The 18649-nt window shown below is 43.6% G+C and overlaps 2 protein-coding genes across 3 annotated transcripts in view; one reads left to right on the plus strand and one right to left on the minus strand.

Annotated features, from left to right (window-relative positions):
- Nucleotides 1-5409, minus strand: part of atp13a1 (ATPase 13A1) — an 81178-nt gene extending 75769 nt beyond the window's left edge. The window contains exon 1 of the mRNA XM_073069174.1: nt 4929-5409. Within this exon, the coding sequence (XP_072925275.1) occupies nt 4929-5273 (345 nt within the window). The 5' untranslated portion in view covers nt 5274-5409. The remainder of the gene's footprint in view (nt 1-4928) is intronic.
- A 94-nt stretch (nt 5410-5503) lies between these two features.
- LOC140740184 (coiled-coil-helix-coiled-coil-helix domain-containing protein 5) overlaps nt 5504-18649 on the plus strand; it is a 37509-nt gene continuing 24363 nt past the window's right edge. For both annotated transcript variants that reach the window (XM_073069183.1, XM_073069182.1), the window contains exons 1-2: nt 5504-5658; nt 6982-7122. In XM_073069183.1, the coding sequence (XP_072925284.1) occupies nt 5657-5658; nt 6982-7122 (143 nt within the window). In that variant the 5' untranslated portion in view covers nt 5504-5656. The remainder of the gene's footprint in view (nt 5659-6981; nt 7123-18649) is intronic.

Consider the following 18649-nt stretch of genomic DNA (forward strand, 5'->3'; position numbering starts at 1 on the left):
GATTTTGCTGGAGGAGATGGGGAGCAGCCTGCAAGCATCATCAACATAACATGCCCAAGTCTCACTAGCCCCAAATGGATATCTTTGGAATACAGCAAGAAACTGGAGCACCCAGGGCAAACCTATGCAGTCATGGGGAGAACATACAACCTCCTTACAGTGGCAGGAATTGAACCCAATTGATGATCACTTGCCCTTTAAAGTTATGCTACCATGATACTAAAGTTATGTTCGATAGTCAAGTATAGCTTTCCATAAATCCATACCGACTCTGCTCTTTTTATCCAAAACACTTATAACTATATGCTTCATAGTACAGAAAATGCCAAATTTAATTCAAGTAGGGCTAAGTGGTTCATAGTTCCTCATTTTGATAGCTTGAGAACAAACTTTAAATGTTTGCTATCAAGTCATCAAAAATAATTCTAGAATTTGAAGTACTTCAGAGATGGTAATCAAAGCATTGATAATCTCTTCTTCACACACTTGTTCTCAGAGCACCAAATAGACTGCACTGATAAAGGTATTACATCACCAGAAAGTAAAATCAGAAATGTGGGGTTCTTGACAGCAGGACAGGAGGAAATTTGAAACAGGTACCACTTACAGTTGCATCATAAAGTGCAAGACATTAGGTAGGTACTGTAGATAATCACAGTGACCAAGAAAAATGCTCCCCCTTGGAACACAAAGCAGGGTTGAGGAATGGCCAGATGACATGAAACATGATCAACAAATCAATTCCGATCGAGGTTAGAGATGGAATCTGATGTACATCAGCTCTGGCAAGGTTTGTCATTACTTCTGACAAAGCAAAATGTAACAAACATCACGAATGCAAGAAAGTCCATGGATGCTAGAAATCCAAAACAAAATGCTGGAGTAACTCGGGTCAGGCATGAATGAATACAGGAATGAATAGAGAGCTGACGTTTTGGGCCAAGACCCTCCTTCAGGACTGAGAAGAAAGGGGAAGATGCCCCAATAAAAAGGTAGGGGGACATGAAGGAGGCTAACTGAAAGGTGCTTGGTGGAAGATTCACAGGACGAAGTGTTACCTCACCCGGATGGACTATTTGGGGCTCTGAACGGAGGCGAGGGAGGTGGTGAACGGCCAGGTGTCGCACTTGGGCCACTTGCAGGGATAAGTGCTGGGAAGAGCAAATGGATAAGGGAAGCGTGGAGGAAGCAATCCCTGTAGAGGTGGGGGTGGTGGGTGGGGGGGGGGGGGGAGGAGAGAGGAGGGGGAAGGTGAAGATACATGTTCAATGGCAGGATTCCTTTGGAGATGATGGAAGTTGTGGAGGATGGTGTATTGATGCAGAGGCTGGCAGGGTGGTAGGAGGGGGAGAGAATGGAATTGAGATGTGAGGACACCAGTTCAGTAAGGCAGGAGCAGCTAGAGACAGTAGGCCTACCCAGTCAGTCAGTCAGTCCGGTTTGTGCACCTTGATGCTGTTTTGTGCCAAAGGTCGGCTGGCGTTTACAGGACTCCCCGTGAATGCAGAGCAACACATACTGGCCAGACGGGATGCACTGTGGAAATGTGCATCAAGGAGCACAGGAGGTGCATCCTCTTGGGTTACCTGGAGAAATGCAGTAGCAGAACATGCATTCACAATGGCCATAGGATTGACTTCGACAGTACAAAACTACCATGTCACACTAATAGTTTTTGGGACCGCCTGGTGAAGGAAGCCATTGAAATAAAACTAGAGGAAAATAATTTTAAGACGGAAGTCTCGCTCCAAGTAAGAACAGAAATTCTATTGTAAACAAGGTGGGAGAACGGAAATCTGATTGGATGAGGACTAACCAATCAGGAGGGATGGAGTACAGAGGTACAAATACCACTGGACTAGACCTGCTCAGGCACCACCCCTGAAGATGGCAGAGTTTGTCATCAAAACATCAGTTATAATCGATACCTGTACCTGGCTGGAAGCCTGAGAAGAATTTATTCACCATCCATAGAATTGCTGACAATACAACTACTGCTGACATCAAGCAGTGGAAAGGGTGAGCAGTTTCAAGTTATTGGGTGTCAACATGTCAGGATCTATCCTGGGCCCAACATACTGAAGTAATTACAAAGGTGGTACAACAGCGACTATATTTTATTAGGAGTTTGAGGAGATTTGGTGTCTCATCAAAGACATACACAAATTTATACAAGTGTACCATACAGAGCATTTTAATTGGTGGCATCAACATTTGGTATGGAAGGAACACTGCACAGGACCTGATAAAGCTGCAGAACATTGTAAACTCAGCAGGCTTTATCATAGGCACTAGCCTCTGCAGCACTGAGGACACATTCAGACAATGGAATCCATCACCTTGGACATGCCCTCTTTGCATTGCTCCTATCAAGATGGAGGAACAGAAGCCTGAAGACAGACACTCAATATTTCAGGAATAGCATCTTCCCCAGAGTTTTAAATGGACAATGAACCCATGAAGACTTCCTCCTATTTTCTCCCTCTCTTTTTGCACTGTACTGCTGCCATAAAAAAAATCTCACAACGTAGGCCAGTAATATTAAACCAGATTCTGATATGCCTGGTGCTGCTATCACATTGGAAGTGTCAGCACAATGGATGGATCGTTGAATGTGGAGGCTTATCCAGAGGTTATTAAAATTCAAATTCTCTAAACCACTGATAGGAGACAAAAGACTTAGCTAACAAAGCAATTAAGAGATAGTGCAGTGCTGCTGAGATATAAACAAACTTACTGAATCCATTTGACTACTCCTACTTTCATTTCTCACATTCCTATTATCCATTACTGATAAAGCCCTAAACACTCTACTCCTTCAAACCACCTTAAGGGCATTTTCAAAGTCCTGTGGGGAAAAAAGTATTCCCTTCATTTCTCAAGAACCCTAGACTGAGATTGCTTACAAAGAGATGCCATGTGAAAACATGCACTTCCTATTGATGGCCAGGAAGGACTACAATCTACAAATCAGCAAACAGGAATGAGACAAGGGCAGCGGAAACAGACGAAACAAGTCTGTTCATGCTATGCTGTTTCAGGAATGGAACTGGCCATTTTGTGAGACAACTTAATGACAGCAACTGAATGTGGATACAAGAAATTTCTAATGATCTGCTTAAACCTGAGACCATTCTCAGAAAATTTGTTTATGTTAAATGCTGGCTTGCAGAAGGAACAGCCTATCATCCAATTGCCTGGACTCAATGCTTGGCTGACGTAGTTAGACTGGGTTGAACCTCTGTTAGAACAAAATAAATCACCTCAGGCACAAGGCTACTGGAAAGGGCCATTAAGCAATACTGCTTGTAGCCCTGGGCAATATCCAATGATAGGCTAACACAGGTCAGATGACCTCTAACCAACAAAAGTGAATTATCAACCGATCAGGAAAAAATAAGAATGGAGAATTTTGGGAGTACCGGCAGCAACAACACTCAGACCAACCATCGCAGAAGTTGCCGACCCCATGGTCAGAAACATGGAGATTACTCTGGGACCAAGAATGCAGTGGGCAGTGTAGACCCCCCCCCCTCCCTTTCCCAGGCAACACCTTTTCAACCGTTCATGGAGGGTCAGGGAAGCCTAGATGTGCAAACAGGTATTCAATTGGGTAAATTTCATGTGTTTATGAACTGGGCCAATGAAGGTGTTTGTCAGTAAATACAGATTTTCTCTTTCCCTTACTAATCATTATGGGGGGTAACAATATCAGTGTAACACAAGCATGCAGAAGACGTGCAAACCAAAGGTGGGCTGTTCAATATTCCCGAGAACCCAATCTCTCTGCCCAACAAGCATCAGCAGAAGCTGCAATCCTGCACAAGACTCTTGATGTCAAAATGGAATAGAAGCATGTTATCAACTTCAAGGGACTGCTCATTATGATACGTACATTGTTAGTTACCCATTCTAGTACACCTATACAGTACATTCCCTGCCCTAATGTCCAGGCTCACCTACAAGTTTATCAGCTATTACAGTTTAATATCCTTGCCAACAGGTACACCGACAGCACGCTTCTACTGTCCTTAATTCAGGAATACTTACATTGCTGACCTACATCTGCCTATTCTCTGTAGCTTAAAACACACTATTTGATAATTTCCCCAATTCTTATGGAAGATCGTCAATCCAAAACATTAATTCTGCTCCACTCCACCAACATTTAACCTGCTGAATATCTCCAGCAGTTTATGATTTTATTCCTACACCATGTCCTTGAAGCCCAACCTATCCACGCTCTTTGCACCCAGCCCCCTTACCTACCTTAGAATCAGATTTATTATCACCGGCATGTGACGTGAAATTCGTTAACTTAGCAGTTCAATGCAATAAACACAGAAAAAAAACAAAATAATAAGAAAATCATTTACAATATACGTATATTGAATAGATTAAAAACCATGCAAAAAACTGAAACACTATAGATTTTAAAAAAGGCTCAATGTCCACTTAGGAATCGGATGGCAGAGGGGTTAGAAGCTGTTCCTGAATCACTGAGTGTGTGCCTTCTGTACCTCCTACCTGATGGTAACAGTTAGTTAAGTCTACCCCATACATCAACCCCCTGCCACACTCACGCCTTCCATATGTAGCCCCATTACGTGGCACACCTTCACCATACATACCCAATCCCTCTACCCGGATGCAACCACACCCCGCACACCCTGTTGTACCCACACTATGCCCAGTCAACCTCCGTAGTCCTGCATGCATTCATGTGAACTTCTCCCCAACTAACCTTATGCAAAGCATACCTGTTTGTACATTACCGCTCCTGTATCCGAGAGTAGTTATTATGCACTCTTATCTATGACAGCTAATGTACCTGATCTTTCGCTCCCCTATACTCGGAACCCTATGCCTTTCGCTACAGTGAACATCCCCATCCCTGACCAGTACCCTCGTAGGCGCGCAATTCTTACCGCGGTACAGGTAAGCAGGCAGTGTGCGTGCACTGACCAGTGCCCGGACAGTACGGTGAGGATGTGCGCGATTCCCAGTGCGGCGAGCGCGATGAGACCCGCCTCCGGGTACTGGCTGACCCCGTAGCGGCACACCCACAGGTAGAGCCAGGCGACGTAGAGCGCCGCGAAGGGCCCGAGGGTACCGTGCAGCAGCCAGTGCCGGCGGCGATAGAGCGACACGCTCTCCACCAGCTCATCGCGGAGGACGGCCGCCCGCCTAGCCTTAGTATCCGCTTCCTCCGCGCTCATCGCCGGACTGGGAGAGACAGGCCCGACATGGTGACGCTGCACAGCAACCGGCATCTCCTCCACGTGATCCCGAGGCGAATTTACTACCACATCCGGCTCACGTGACTGACGTGGCAACCATATTTCCGCTAAGAAAATCACGGAACTGCTTGTTTTACCCCACACTTAGAGCTACTCCTTCCGTCCAACTGGTGCGGCTTCCTCTTTTCCAAGAGATTATTCTACAGAATGGCCAGCAGCTGCCGCCTGGATTTGCAGGTAGCACCCAACATCGAATCAAAAGGGAGCCAATAATGATGGTCAGTCAGCTGGTGCAATAAGATGCGGCGGCTGCAGGACAGTGGGCGGGGCTTTTCCCGTGGACCAATCAGCATCGCGGTCTGTTCTCTTCCTCCCGTAACCTTGGCGCTGCCGGTCAGTGTGGATGTTCCTGCACCATGTGAGTGGGGAGAGTACTGTCTGGTTTGTTGAGGGGGATCGTGGTATTTTACTGGCAGTGGGACAATGGGAAAGAATAACGTCTAGGCTTTTGAAATAATGATGTTTAAATACTGAACGAAAGTTGGAGTAGACAGCGAAAAGCTTGTTCTGTATACAGTGTATGCAGGTCAGGTCATTCCACAGTGCATTGAGCTAAAATCATAAGAAGGTAGACTTAAAGCAAAGAGTCCTTTTTACCGTACAGTAAATATGATAAGAAAGTTATACAGTGAAAAAGTACAGAATGGGCCGTTGATCAACCCATTCATGCTGACCCTTTTGCAAAACTACAGTAATCCTATTTGTACATGCCTTGCCTATTTGACTATCTGTACAAATAGACCAAAGCCAAATCATATGCCAATCAGCTGTAAAATGGCTGTCTGCAATAACTACCCCCTTCGGTGCTACCTTTACAACAGCTCTATCAGAATCAGGTTTAACTTCACCAGCATATGTCGTGAAATTTGTTAACTTTGCAGCAGCACTACAGTACAATACAGGATAATAGGAAAAAAACCTGAATTACTGTAAATATATATACTGTGAAATTGATCTGGCCAGTTAGAATGCTCTCCATGGTACATCTATAGAAATTTGGGCACGTACAAACAAGCTGGAGGAACTCAGCAGGTCGGGCAGCATCCATTGAAACAAGCAGTCAACATTTCGGGCCAAGACCCTTCGTCAGGACTGAAAAAGGAGGGGGCAGGGGCCCTATCAGTCCTGACAAAGGGTCTCGGCCGGAAACGTTGATTGCTCGTTTCAACGGATACTGCCCGACCTGCTGAGTTCCTCCAGCTTGTTTGTACGTGTTGATTTGACCACAGCATCTGCAGTGTACTTTGTGTATGGAAATTTGGGAGTGTTTTAGGTGACATACCAAATCTCCTCAAACTCCTAATGAAAGAAATATAGTCACTGTCTTGCCTTCTTCATAGCTATGGTGCTTTGCTCCTGAAAACCTGGTTGTAACCTGAAGAGAGTGCCAAGGCAAAAATTACCTCTAACTTGGGAGACAGTGGCAGTATAATGAGCAGAAAAGGGCTGGCTGAAAGAAAGCTGGAGATGTTCAGGTGTAATGTTCTGAAAAAGTGATGTTTCTAAGTCATTGCCCTAAATACGTCAGACTTTAACATACATAACCTAGTTTCTGAAAACTTAAATTACACATTTCAATTTTATTTCTTTTTAAATTAATCATAATATTGTTTATAATTGCACTTGCTCTTCCAAATTAAAAAAAAAAGTATATCTAATTTTTACTCTGTTTTAATGGCAGGCAAGCTGCTTTTGAGATAACCGCACGCTACTGTTCAAAGGAAATGGAAGCATATGGGGAATGCGTCACATTGAACCCATCCTCGTGGCAGAGGGACTGTCATCAGCTGAAAACCACGGTTGCACAGTGCACATCGTCACAGTGAGTTTGATTAGGAGCAGCTGGATAATAATTGTTTGGGTCTCCAGTGAGTGAAGAGCATTGAAGGTGCCATTGAGGATCTGCTGGTTATGCCCAAGTCCATAATGAGAAGTCTTAGGTAGCTGTGGCACTAACAGCAATACTAGGTGTGATGTTAAAACAAGGCCACTCCATTGAAATAAGAGTCCCCTATGTAGTAAAAGGGTGAGGAAGAATTCTCACAGTATCTAGGTATCTAGTACCTTGTCACCATTTCCGTACATAACATTTTTAAAAATCTGATTATCTTCACATTGCTGTTTTCGGGGTTCACTGTGCTTAAGTTGTTTATTGCATTTTCTGCATTGCAACAGTGACTAAGTTATTAGAGAGCTGGTCATTGAAAGCACTTTATATAGAGTTTACAACTTAGCCCTTTGGCACAAGCCTTTCCACTAAACTCTCTAGCTTTAGATTCCTCTGCAATGAGGAAAAGTTTTCTAATATATATGCCATTCATAATTTTGTATTATACAGTACTTAGTTTGATATGTCACATGTACAACCCTGAGGTTAAGTTTCTTGTAGGCTTTCACAGTAAATACAAGAGACAACAGAATCTATGAAAGACTGCCCCAACAGGGCAAATAATCGTTACGCAAAAGACCAACAAACTGCAAGTACAAAAAGAAAAAACAGAAATAATAATATCAAGAACATGAGAACAAGAGTCCTTGGTTGTTGTGGAATCAGTTCATTGATGGTGCAAGAGCCTGAGGGTTGTGAGGTCATTGTTTCTGAACTTGATGGTGTGAGTCCTGAGACTCCTGTAACTTCTTTCTGTTGGCAGCAGCAAGAAGAGAGCACGGCCTGGATAGTGGGGACCCTTGATGATGGATGTTGCTTTCCTGCAATAGCGCTCTGCGTAGATGTGCTCAGTGGTGGGGAGGGCTTTACCCATGATGAACTGAGCCATATCCACTACTTTTTGTAGGCTTTTCTGTTCAAGAGCACTGATGCAACTACGTAATCAATATCCTGTCCACCACACATCTATAGAAGTTTGTGAAAGTTTTATATGACGTTCCGAATCTTCACAAACTTCTAAGGAAGCAGAGGCACTGCCATGCTTTCTTCGTAATGGCACTTGCTTTTTACTGCCCTGTGTACAAAACTAGCCAGGGAGTTAAACAGCTTCACAAAAATCACCTGAGCCAGAAGTTTTCTTCCAGGGTTGAGAAAATTGTTTGATAAGGTACTGCTATTTCATGGGCAACTAAAGAGTAGATGGAGATGGGTGTTTTCCTTCCATGTTTGCTTCGTCGAAATCCAAATTAACCCGTGCAGGAAATAATGTAAAAACAGCTTTACCAACAGGAAGTGATGTTTGTACAAGACAAACAGTGCCTCTAGAGGCAGAACACTCCTGGCCCGACATCCATGTGTCAATTTAACTACTGAAACTTTTTAAAAGTCAAATGATCTTTGGAGCATAGAAGGTTGAGGGGGGACTTAATAGAGGTATTTAAAATTATGAAGAGAGTTGACGTGGATAGGCTTTTTCCATTGAGAGTAGGGGAGATTCAAACAAGAGGACATGAGTTGAGAGTTAAGGGGTAAAAGTTTAGGGGTAACACGAGGGGGAATTTCTTTACTCAGAGTGGTAGCTGTGTGGAACGAGCTTCCAGTAGAAGTGGTAGAGGCAGGTTTGATTTTGTCATTTAAAAAAAAATTGGATAGGTATATGGACAGGAAAGGAATGGAAGGTTATGGGCTGAGTGCAGCTCGGTGGGACTAGGTGAGAGTAAGCATTCGGCAGGGACTAAAAGGGCTGAGATGGCCTGTTTCTGTGCTGTAATTGTTATATGGTTATATGATCATTTCATTATGTGTTTGGCAAAAGAATGGGCAATATCAGAAACTAGTACTGAATCAGTCTTACTGCGCAGTTTTTAACCGTTTTCACTTCGAAAATGTCATCTTTGATGATGTACTTGCTCATGGTAATGTCTGACTAGTGACGTGATGCTCACCCAGAATGACGGATGGTTGAGGTACCTCTGAAGGGGGTTGTGCTCTTGTAATGCATCCTCCAACTTGCTGTAGCATCTCAGAGTCAAGAAAGGGACAGAGCTCACTGAGAACTGGATTGGAAGATGGTCCCGCTTTGTGATGCACTGCACTTGCTCTGACTTTGGATAACAAGAAGGATTCTAACCTTTTCCCGATTCATTTGCTCTCTAGCTTGCCTGTATTTGGTTGAGCAGAGGTAGTTATGTCAGGGTGCTTGGTTTGCTATCTTCTCTTTCATGAGATACTAATCTCACAGGGTCTGAACTGACTTGGGCATCCATTCTCCCAGACATTAGTCTTGCAGGTGCTGACACTTCTCCATCAAGGCAAACGATGACACAACCCAGGTCCAGTCGTTGGACAAAAGGTACATCGAAGCAACCAATACGCTGTTCACGTATCATGTGGATGGATGGGGTCTCGGCCCAGCACCTGGAGAAGCTCAGCAGAAGAGTCATGGAGGAATCTTGTCAGCTATATCCTTAAGATGTGGATGATTGCTTGCAGGGGTTGGGATTTCATCCCTGCCATTAGGAATATAGTCACACTCACTGAAGGTTGGCAAGGGTAAGAACGCCTTCTCTCCTGTTGACTCCACAACAGATCCACTGACTCTTCTTCCAGAAACGTCTTGTGTCTTGGAACATGTCTTTAGAGCAGGGGTGTCAAACTCATTTTAGGTCACGGGCCGGATTGAGCAAAATGCAGCTTCATGCGGGCCGGATCAGTCGGACGCGTGCGAACGCAGCTTTCGTTGCCTCCGTTTTTTCAGCCTGCTCTCATGTGTCACAGTCTCTGCTATAACTACAAAGTGTTTCACTTTACAAATTCCGTTTCTTATGAAGAAGACTGCCGAATAAACACTAAAAACCCTGAAAACCTGGTACCTGAATAAACTCAGCATTAGCCATATCATACGCCATAGGCGCTTCGATTACTGGGGCCAGCTTTGATAGTAATTAGATATTATCTCGTGGGCCAAAGATAATTCCACCGCGGGCCGGATTTGGCCCGCGGGCCTTGAGTTTGACATATATGCTTTAGAGTGTCTGAGCAGACTGAACCTTGCTGGATGCATCAAAGAATGTTACCTTTGCCAATGACACATTGCTCTGATCATACAATATCCGGAGATTGCGGAGGCATTAGTAATGATCTTTCAAGAATCACTAGATCCTGGAATGGTTCTGGAAGACTGGAAAATTGCAAATGTCATTCCACTGTTCAAGAAGGGAAAGAGTAGAAGAAAGTAAACCGTAGGCCAGTTAGTCTGACCTCACTAGATGGGAAGATGTTGGAGTCAATTATTAAGGATGAGGTCTCAGGGTACTTGGAGGCACATCAAATATGAGATCATACTCAGCGTGGTTTCCTCAAGGGAAAATCTTTCCTGACAAATCTGTTGGAATTCTTTGAAGAAATAATAAGTAGGATAGACAAAGGAGAATTGGTTGATGTTGTGTACTTGGATTTTCAGAAGGCCTTTAACAAGGTGCCACACATGAGCCTGCTTAACAAGCTATGAGTCCACGGTATTACAGGAAAGATTCTAGCATGGATAAAGCAGTGGCTGATTGGCAGAAGGCAAAGAGTGGGAATAAGGGGAGCATTTTCTTTTGGCTGGCAGTGACTAGTGGTGTTCCACTGGGGTCTGTGTTGGGTTACTGATACTGATTCTTTTTATGTTATATGTCAATAATTTGAATGATGGAATTGATGGCTTTGTTGCAAAGTTTGCAGATGAAATGAAGACTGGAGAGGCAGGTAGTTTTGAGCAAGTAAAGAGGCTACAGAAGGACTTGGACAGATTCGGAGACTGGGCAAAGAAATGGCAGATGGAAACAGTGTTGGGAAGTGTATGGTCACACACTTTGGTAGAAGAAATGAAAGGTTGATTATTTTCTAAATGGAGAGAAAATACAAAAAAATTGAGGCACAAAGGGACTTGGGAGTCCTGTTCAGGATTAAGAAGTTAATTTGCAGCTTGACTCTGTGGTGAGGAAGACAAATGGAATGTTAGCATTCATTTCCAGAGGACTAGAGTATTAAAAAAGGATGTAATGTTGAGACTGGTAAAGTACTGGTGAGGCCCCACTTGGAGTATTGTGAGCAGATTTGTGCCTCTTATCTTAGAAAGGATGTGCTGAAACTGGGGAGGGTTCAAAGAAGGCTCATGAAAATGATTCCAGGGTTGAATTGCTTGTCATATGAAGAGCATTTGATGGCTCTGGGCCTGTTCTCACTGGAATTCACAAGAGTGAGGGGTGACCTCATTGAAACCTATTGAATGGTGAAAGGCCTTGATAGAGTGGATGTGGAGAGGATGTTTCCTATGGTGGAAGAGTCTGAGAAGACACAGTCTCAGAATAGAGGGGTCCAATCACAAACAAGAAGAAATCTGCAGTGCTGGAAATCCGAGCAATACACACAAAATACTAGAGGAACTCAGCAAGCCAGGCAGCATCTATGGAAAAAGTACAGTTGATGTTTTGGGCATTTTAAAACCCATAACTTAGTTATCAATGTGCACTGCCCTAACCCTTGTTGCATGTGGCAATGTCTCCCCACCAAGCCACTTACAGAGAAGGTCTAGCTCTTCACTGGGTTTGAGACTTAGTCCTGTGTACTAAGTACTATGTACTAAGTACTGTGTACTTAGTACTATGAAAGTGATACTTCCAGGACAGATAACTAGTAGGCACTTTTACTTCTGCTAAGGCAGCCTGAGCTTTTCACTCTTCCCCCAAGCACACTTAATGCAGCCTGTACACACACACTCTCCATGACTATACAAGTCTATGTGAGCCTTCTCCATTTGCATCTCTGCTTCTCGCTGCTGCATCGCTGGCGTGAGCTCGTGTTGCACCTATACTGATGGTGGACTCCTTCAAGCGATGCGAAAACACAGCCGATGCACTGCATTCTGACCTAGTTCCTGGCGACTGACGTTGCTCAGGTTGGAAGCAGACATTATAGTGTACGGCGTTCAGCCATGTCTCCAATTGGCAGGCAAAGCCTTTGAAGACAAGTTATCTTTTCGCTCTACTGCCTTCATGGATCATTGTGTACAAAGCTAGGCAGGGAGTTGTACTGTGTCAAAAAAACACCCGAGTGGAAGCTTTCTTCAGGGTTTTTAATGAGAAAACATTTTGAAAAGATATTGCTTCAAATGAAGGGTGGGTGGAGGTGGATGTCTTTCTACCATCTTTGCTGCAAGTCGAAATCCAAATCAATCCATGCAGGAAGTGATGTAGAACAACAGATTACAAACTGGAAGTGATGTTTGCACAAACGAACTGCATACAAAATGAATAGCGCCCCCTAGAGGCAGAACATGTGTGCTGGTACCAGAACAGATCCTCTGAAACTATAACATCAAGAAATTTAAATTTGATGACTCTTTCCACCTCAGAAAGCCTGATGAGAACTGACACATGGGCCTCTGGTTTCGTCCTGAAGTCAATAATCAGCTCCTTGGTCTATCAGGTTCTATCTCAATCTTCACTGCAAGGAAAATCAACTTATCCTATCTCTTCATAACTGAAAAGTTCCATCACAGGTAGCATCTCCTCCACATCCTTTTCAGTGCAGTATATTATGGTGCGGTGACCAGATCTGTAAAAGTACTTCAGCTGTGGCTTAACCAATGTTTATAAAGTTGCATTGACCTTCCTGCTCTTGTGTGCTAACGAAGGGAGCTATCCTATATGTCTTCTTCATCATTTTATCCACCTATGTTGTCATTTTCAAAAATTCATGGATGTATACACCAAGGTCTCTGTTTCTTATTACTCATTTGGCCCCTACCATTCACTGTGTCTGTCCTTCCTTTATTAGGCATTCAAACAAAAACATCACCTCACTGGATGATGATTACTTTTCACCTGCTATTGTTCTGTGGCAGGGGTTCCCAACCTTTTTTATGCCGTGGATTAATACCATTAGTCATCTGGAAAGAAATGGATCCATCAGGCAGACGCAGCACGGATTCGGCAAAGGCAGGTCCTGTCTGACAAACTTGCTGGAGTTCTTTGAGGATACAACAAACGCAGTGGATAGAAGTAACAGATGGGCGTTACATACTTAGATTGCCAGAAGGCGATCGATAAGGTGCTGCATAAAAGACTTGACATAGAGTTGGGGGCAATGTATTAGCATGGGCAGAGAATTGGTTAACTAATAGAAAGCAGAGAGTTGGGATTTCTCTGATTGATAATCTGGTTGGTGGTAAGCGGTGTGCTGCAGGGGTTGGTGATGGGCCTGCAACTGTTCATGATATGCATTCACAATCTTGAAAAGGGGACCGAGTGTAGTGTACCTAAGTTTGCTAATGACACTAAACTGAGTGGAAAAGCAAATTGTGCAGGGGATACAGAGAGTCTGCAGAGAGATATAAATGGGTTGAGTGGGCAAGGATCTGGCAGATGGAATGCAATGTTGGCAAATGCGAGGTCAGCCACTTTGGAAGGAAAGATGAAAGATCAAATTATTCTTTAAATAGAAAACGATTGCAGCATGATGCTATGCTGGAGGCCTTGGGAGTGCTTGTGCATGAATTACAAAGGGTTGGTTTGCAGGTGCAGCAGGCTATCAAAAAGGTAAATGGAATGTTGGCCTTCATTGCTAGAGGGATTGAATTTGAGAGCAGGGAGGTTATGTTGCAACTGTATAGGGTACTGGTGAGGCCACATCTGTGTGCAATTCTGGTCTCCTTACTTGAGGAAGGAAATACTGGCTTTGGAGGCGATGCAGAGGAGGTTCACCAGGTTGATTCCAGAGATGAGGGGCTTAGATTATGAGGAGAGTTTGAGTCAACTGGGTCAGTAGTCACTGGAATTCAGAAGGATGAGAGGAGATCTTAGAAACATATAAAATTATGAAAGGGATAGATAAGATAGAGGCAGGAAAGTTGTTTCCAGTGGTAGGTGAGACTAGAACTAGGGACATAGCCTCAAGATTCAGGGAAGTAAATTTAGGATGGAGATGAGGAGGAACTGCTTTTCCCAGAGTGTGGTGAATCTGTGGAATTCTCTGCCCAATGAAGCAGTGGAGGCTGCCTCAGTAAATATATTTAAGACAAGATTGGATGGATTTTTGCATAGTAGTGGAATTAAGGGTTATGGGGAAAAGGCAGGTAGGTAGAGATGAGTTCATGGTCAGATCAGCGTTGATCTTATTGAATGGCGGAGCAGACTTGACAGGCCAGATGGCCTACTCTTGCTCCTATTTCTTTATATTCATTAAGCAAGAGGCCTGCCTGGGTTCTACCTGTCTTGTCACCCCATAGCCTATAACTGTCTAACTCAGTATCAGCAGCAGCACCACCAATTCTGATGTCATCTGCAGACTTACTAATCATACCTCCTCTATTCTCACCCAGATAGTAAAATTTCATTACAAACAATAGTGTCCCATCACCATCTCTTGGAGATACCTCTGAGCACAGGCTTCAAATCATAGAAACGACCCTGTATCATCCCCAGTAAATGAAAATCAATGATGCTGGAAATGTGAAATAAGATCGGAAAATGCTGAAAAACGTGGCACATCATGCAGCATCTGTGGAAGGAGAAACAGTTGATGCAGGGGTTCCCAACCTGGGGTGCATGGAGCCCTTGCTTAATGGTATCAGACCATGGGATAAAAAAGTTTGGGGACCCCTGAGTTAATGGGGCAAGTTTGGGACCTTTCATCAAAAAAGAAAGAGTGAATATGGGGGAGAGCAAAGGGTGGAATTAAGGGAATATATTTGATAGGATAAAATAATTAGGCTACTTAAGGGGCAATTAACCTGATGCTGAGAACATGGGATAGGGAAGGCGAGTGATATTTCATAGACTTTCTTTGCCTTCCTTATCTATTTTAAGGTACCTAAAAGATCTCTCCTGTTTTCAATTCTATATCCTTTTTAATCCAGCCCTCCATATCCCTTGATATCCAGGCTTCCTCCACTATCACCTTCTACCTCCTATTTTTTTTGGTGGCATCTGTTAGTCTCGCGAGACCATGGATCTGTGCCTGGGAGGTTTCCAGAGTGCAGGCCAGGGCAAGATTTTATGGAAGACCGGCAGTTGCCCATGCAGCAAGTCTCCCCTCTCCACGCCACTGATGTTGTCCAAGGGAAGGGTAAGGGCCGATACAACTTGGCACCAGTGTCGTCGCAGGAGTTGCCAGAACAAGGTTGAAGACAACATCGGACTGCCTTAGGGACTCCAGCTCTGGATTTGTCCTCGGGGTTCACTCCCGAAGCCTTTCCCATGAGTGAGTATGGCCGCAAGACAGCGGAGGCTTGACATCAGAGTTTTCCCTCTCTTAGATGGACTGCCTTCCCAGGCTGACGAGCTCCATCTATCCGAAGCACTGGTTTTAAGGCGCCAGGACCCGCCTTCACCCCTTCTCCTGTCAGTAGAAACAGTTCCGCTGGGCTTAGAGGCTAAGCCACACGAGAAGGCCAGGAGTTGGGCTTGGTTGTCAGAGGTTATTTGAGTCATATGCCATGAGCAGCACTTTTAGATAGTGGGAGCTTGTCCCCACTACCACTTCTTGGCTTGACAACCTTAGGAACATACATCCTATTACAAAGTAAATTTTGATCCAATTTGTTAAGTTGTTCTTTGTCCAATGGGCTCTCACCATGTGGACTAGTTTCTAATCTTAAATTTGGAGGACTTGTTGGAGAGAAATTAAGTTTGCAAAAGTGCACATACCTCATCAATATATATGGTTAACTCTTGGCAAAATTAAGTGAATCTCTTCAGACAGAATCTACCCCTAAAATTGTCATGCTGACTCCTTTTGATTAACCCAAGTGTAGAGTGATCTTCTCTAAAAGTTTTTCCAAAGCTTTTCCTCCCACTGGTTAGACCTTAGTTACTTGGCTCATCCCTACTGCTCGTCTTGATTAGATGTACCATATTTACTGTCCTCACTGACATCTAACATCTCCCTTGCATTCAGTAAAGATTTAAAAATCCCTGCCAGAGCTCCAGCACTCTCCTTCCTTGCCTTCCAAAGTTCAAAGTAAATTTATTATCAAAGTAATGTGTATGTCACCATATATAACCTTGAGACTCATTTCTTGCAGGCATTTACAGGAAAATCTTGAAATAAATAGAGCTTACAAAAAGCCGTGCATAACAAGGACTGACAAGCAGCTGATGTGCAAAAAAAAGACAAATTGTGCAACTATTGAATAAAAGTAGATAATACCGAAAAAGTGAATAGAAAATACTGATGTGTGTACCATCACAGCCTGGGATGCATCATTGGGGATTTATTCACAAAGACGTCTAATATTTCCTCTTATGATAACGTGTTCCAGAATTTCACATCTCCCGTCATAAATTTTCCCGTTACACATTTTTTTCCTTAATGAGCTTAAGTATTCATCTTTTTAAACCTATCTGTGTCTAACTATGTACAGATTTCCACTTTGGTCCGTGTTTGTCGTCTTATCTGCAATATCTGTAATGTATTCTTTGGGATATTTCTTAATCTCATCTGCAGGTAATACTTCCAGATCTCTTCTGTACCCTCCTAACTTTTTAAATTAACCTTCAGTACATTTTACCCTGTAGTGACTCCTTAATTTCAGTAGGCAGAATTCACTCAGACTGTTAAATGGTTAAGTTTGCCATGTATGTTACATGTTATGTTATACACCGCTATATTTTGGGCATGGAGTTGTTTCTTGGAGATATACAATGTCACCATTTGTTTGCTGTGGGAATAAAGTGTACGTTAGAAGTAATTATACTTGTGTCGATTCTTGTCGACACTCCTACAACCCCCTTGAAGGCCTTGAATGTTTCGATCCTTAATACCTGCCACATATTTCCTTTCTTTTTATCTATTCCTCAATGCTCTTTGATGTTAAGGGCCCCTTGAGATTGCTGTTTTTATCTTTCACCCTTATAGGAATATACTGGCCCCAAACTTGCATGACTCCTACTGATACAATGAGGACCTACTGGAAAGTAGTTGGTCTCATCCTACTTTTGCTGGCTCCTGTGTTGTGTTGGTGAAATTGGCCCCTCACCCATTCCAGGATCCTAATCTTCAGACCATCCTTGCCTCTTTCCGTAACTACCTTGAAGCTTAGAGATATGGTCACTATCTTCAAAATACTCTCACTTGCCACTTGCTTGACTATATTTCTTGATATTATGCTGCTTCTCTGGTAGGAGTATCTCCGTACTAGTTCAAAAATTGATGCACTTTATAAACTCTGTTCCCTTCTGAGCCTTACATGCTATGGTGAGCCCAGTCAACATTGGGGAGATTGAAATCCCCTATTAATCTTACAGCATTCTCTGATGTGTCTCCATCTCCTCTCTCCTATCTTCTGTTGGCTGATAGGAGGACTATAGCATAACTCTAGCAAAGTGATTGCACCCTGCTTTGTTCCTAAACTATTCATACTACCCCATTTGTAGAGCTGCCAGGATATTCTCCTGAATTACTGCAGTGATGGACTTCTTATTCAATATTGCAATGCCACCCCATACATATCCAAGCCTCACTCACCCATTGTGTCTGGAATGTTAAGTTGTCAAGACTGACCTCTTTTCAGCTGTGTCTGTGTAGCAATATTATCACGTTCCCATCTATCAAACTGCACTCCTGAGTTACACATACAAAATGCCAGAGGAATTCAGCTGGTCAAGCAGCATCTATGGAAATTAATAAACAGTTTACGTTTCAGACTGAGACCCTTCTTCATGACTGGAAAGGAATGGGGAACACGCCAGAATAAAAAATGGGGGGGAGGGGAAGGAGGATAGCTAGTAGGTGGTGGATGAAGCCGGGTGGGTTAGGAGAGATGAAGGACTTGAGAGGAAGGAACCTGATGGGAGAGGAGAGTGGATCATAGGAAAAAGGGAAGGAGGAGGTGAGAAGAGGGAGGAGGCCAGAGTGGGGAATAGAAGAAGAGGGGAGGGGGAGGTTTTTTCTTTAAAGTTCTACCATTCTAGTTGGACTGTTTGCATTTAAATGCAGTTTAGCCTTGCATTCCTCCATTATGCCTCATCACGCTCACGTCTGCTCTGCCTCTGGGGATGACTTGGTTGACCTCCTATATTTGACTACATCTACCCTGCGTCCCGTTTCTCTGCCAAATTAGTTAAAACCCTTCCTAACAGCACTTGTTAACTTTCCCTTAAGGTTGTTGGAATTGTTCTGAAGCAGTCCCAGTGCTCCAGGAATCCAAGGCCCTCCTATACTATCCATTCAACCGTGCATCCATCTGATCTTCCCTCCTAATATTCACTGCAGCACCACAAGTAATCTAGGGATAAGATAACCTTACAGCTCCTGCTCTTCAAATTCTAGCCTGGCTCCCTAACTTTATGTTGCAGGGCTTTGTCCTTCTTTGAGAAATAGTCCCATGATGGATCACACCCTCTGCCTGTTTATCCTTACTTATCGGTGTGCCCTGCAACCATTCTCTGACATGAGAGGCCACACATTATCCTGG

The sequence above is a fragment of the Hemitrygon akajei genome, chromosome 16 (genome assembly GCF_048418815.1).
Source record: "Hemitrygon akajei chromosome 16, sHemAka1.3, whole genome shotgun sequence".
Taxonomy (NCBI): Eukaryota; Metazoa; Chordata; class Chondrichthyes; order Myliobatiformes; family Dasyatidae; genus Hemitrygon; species Hemitrygon akajei.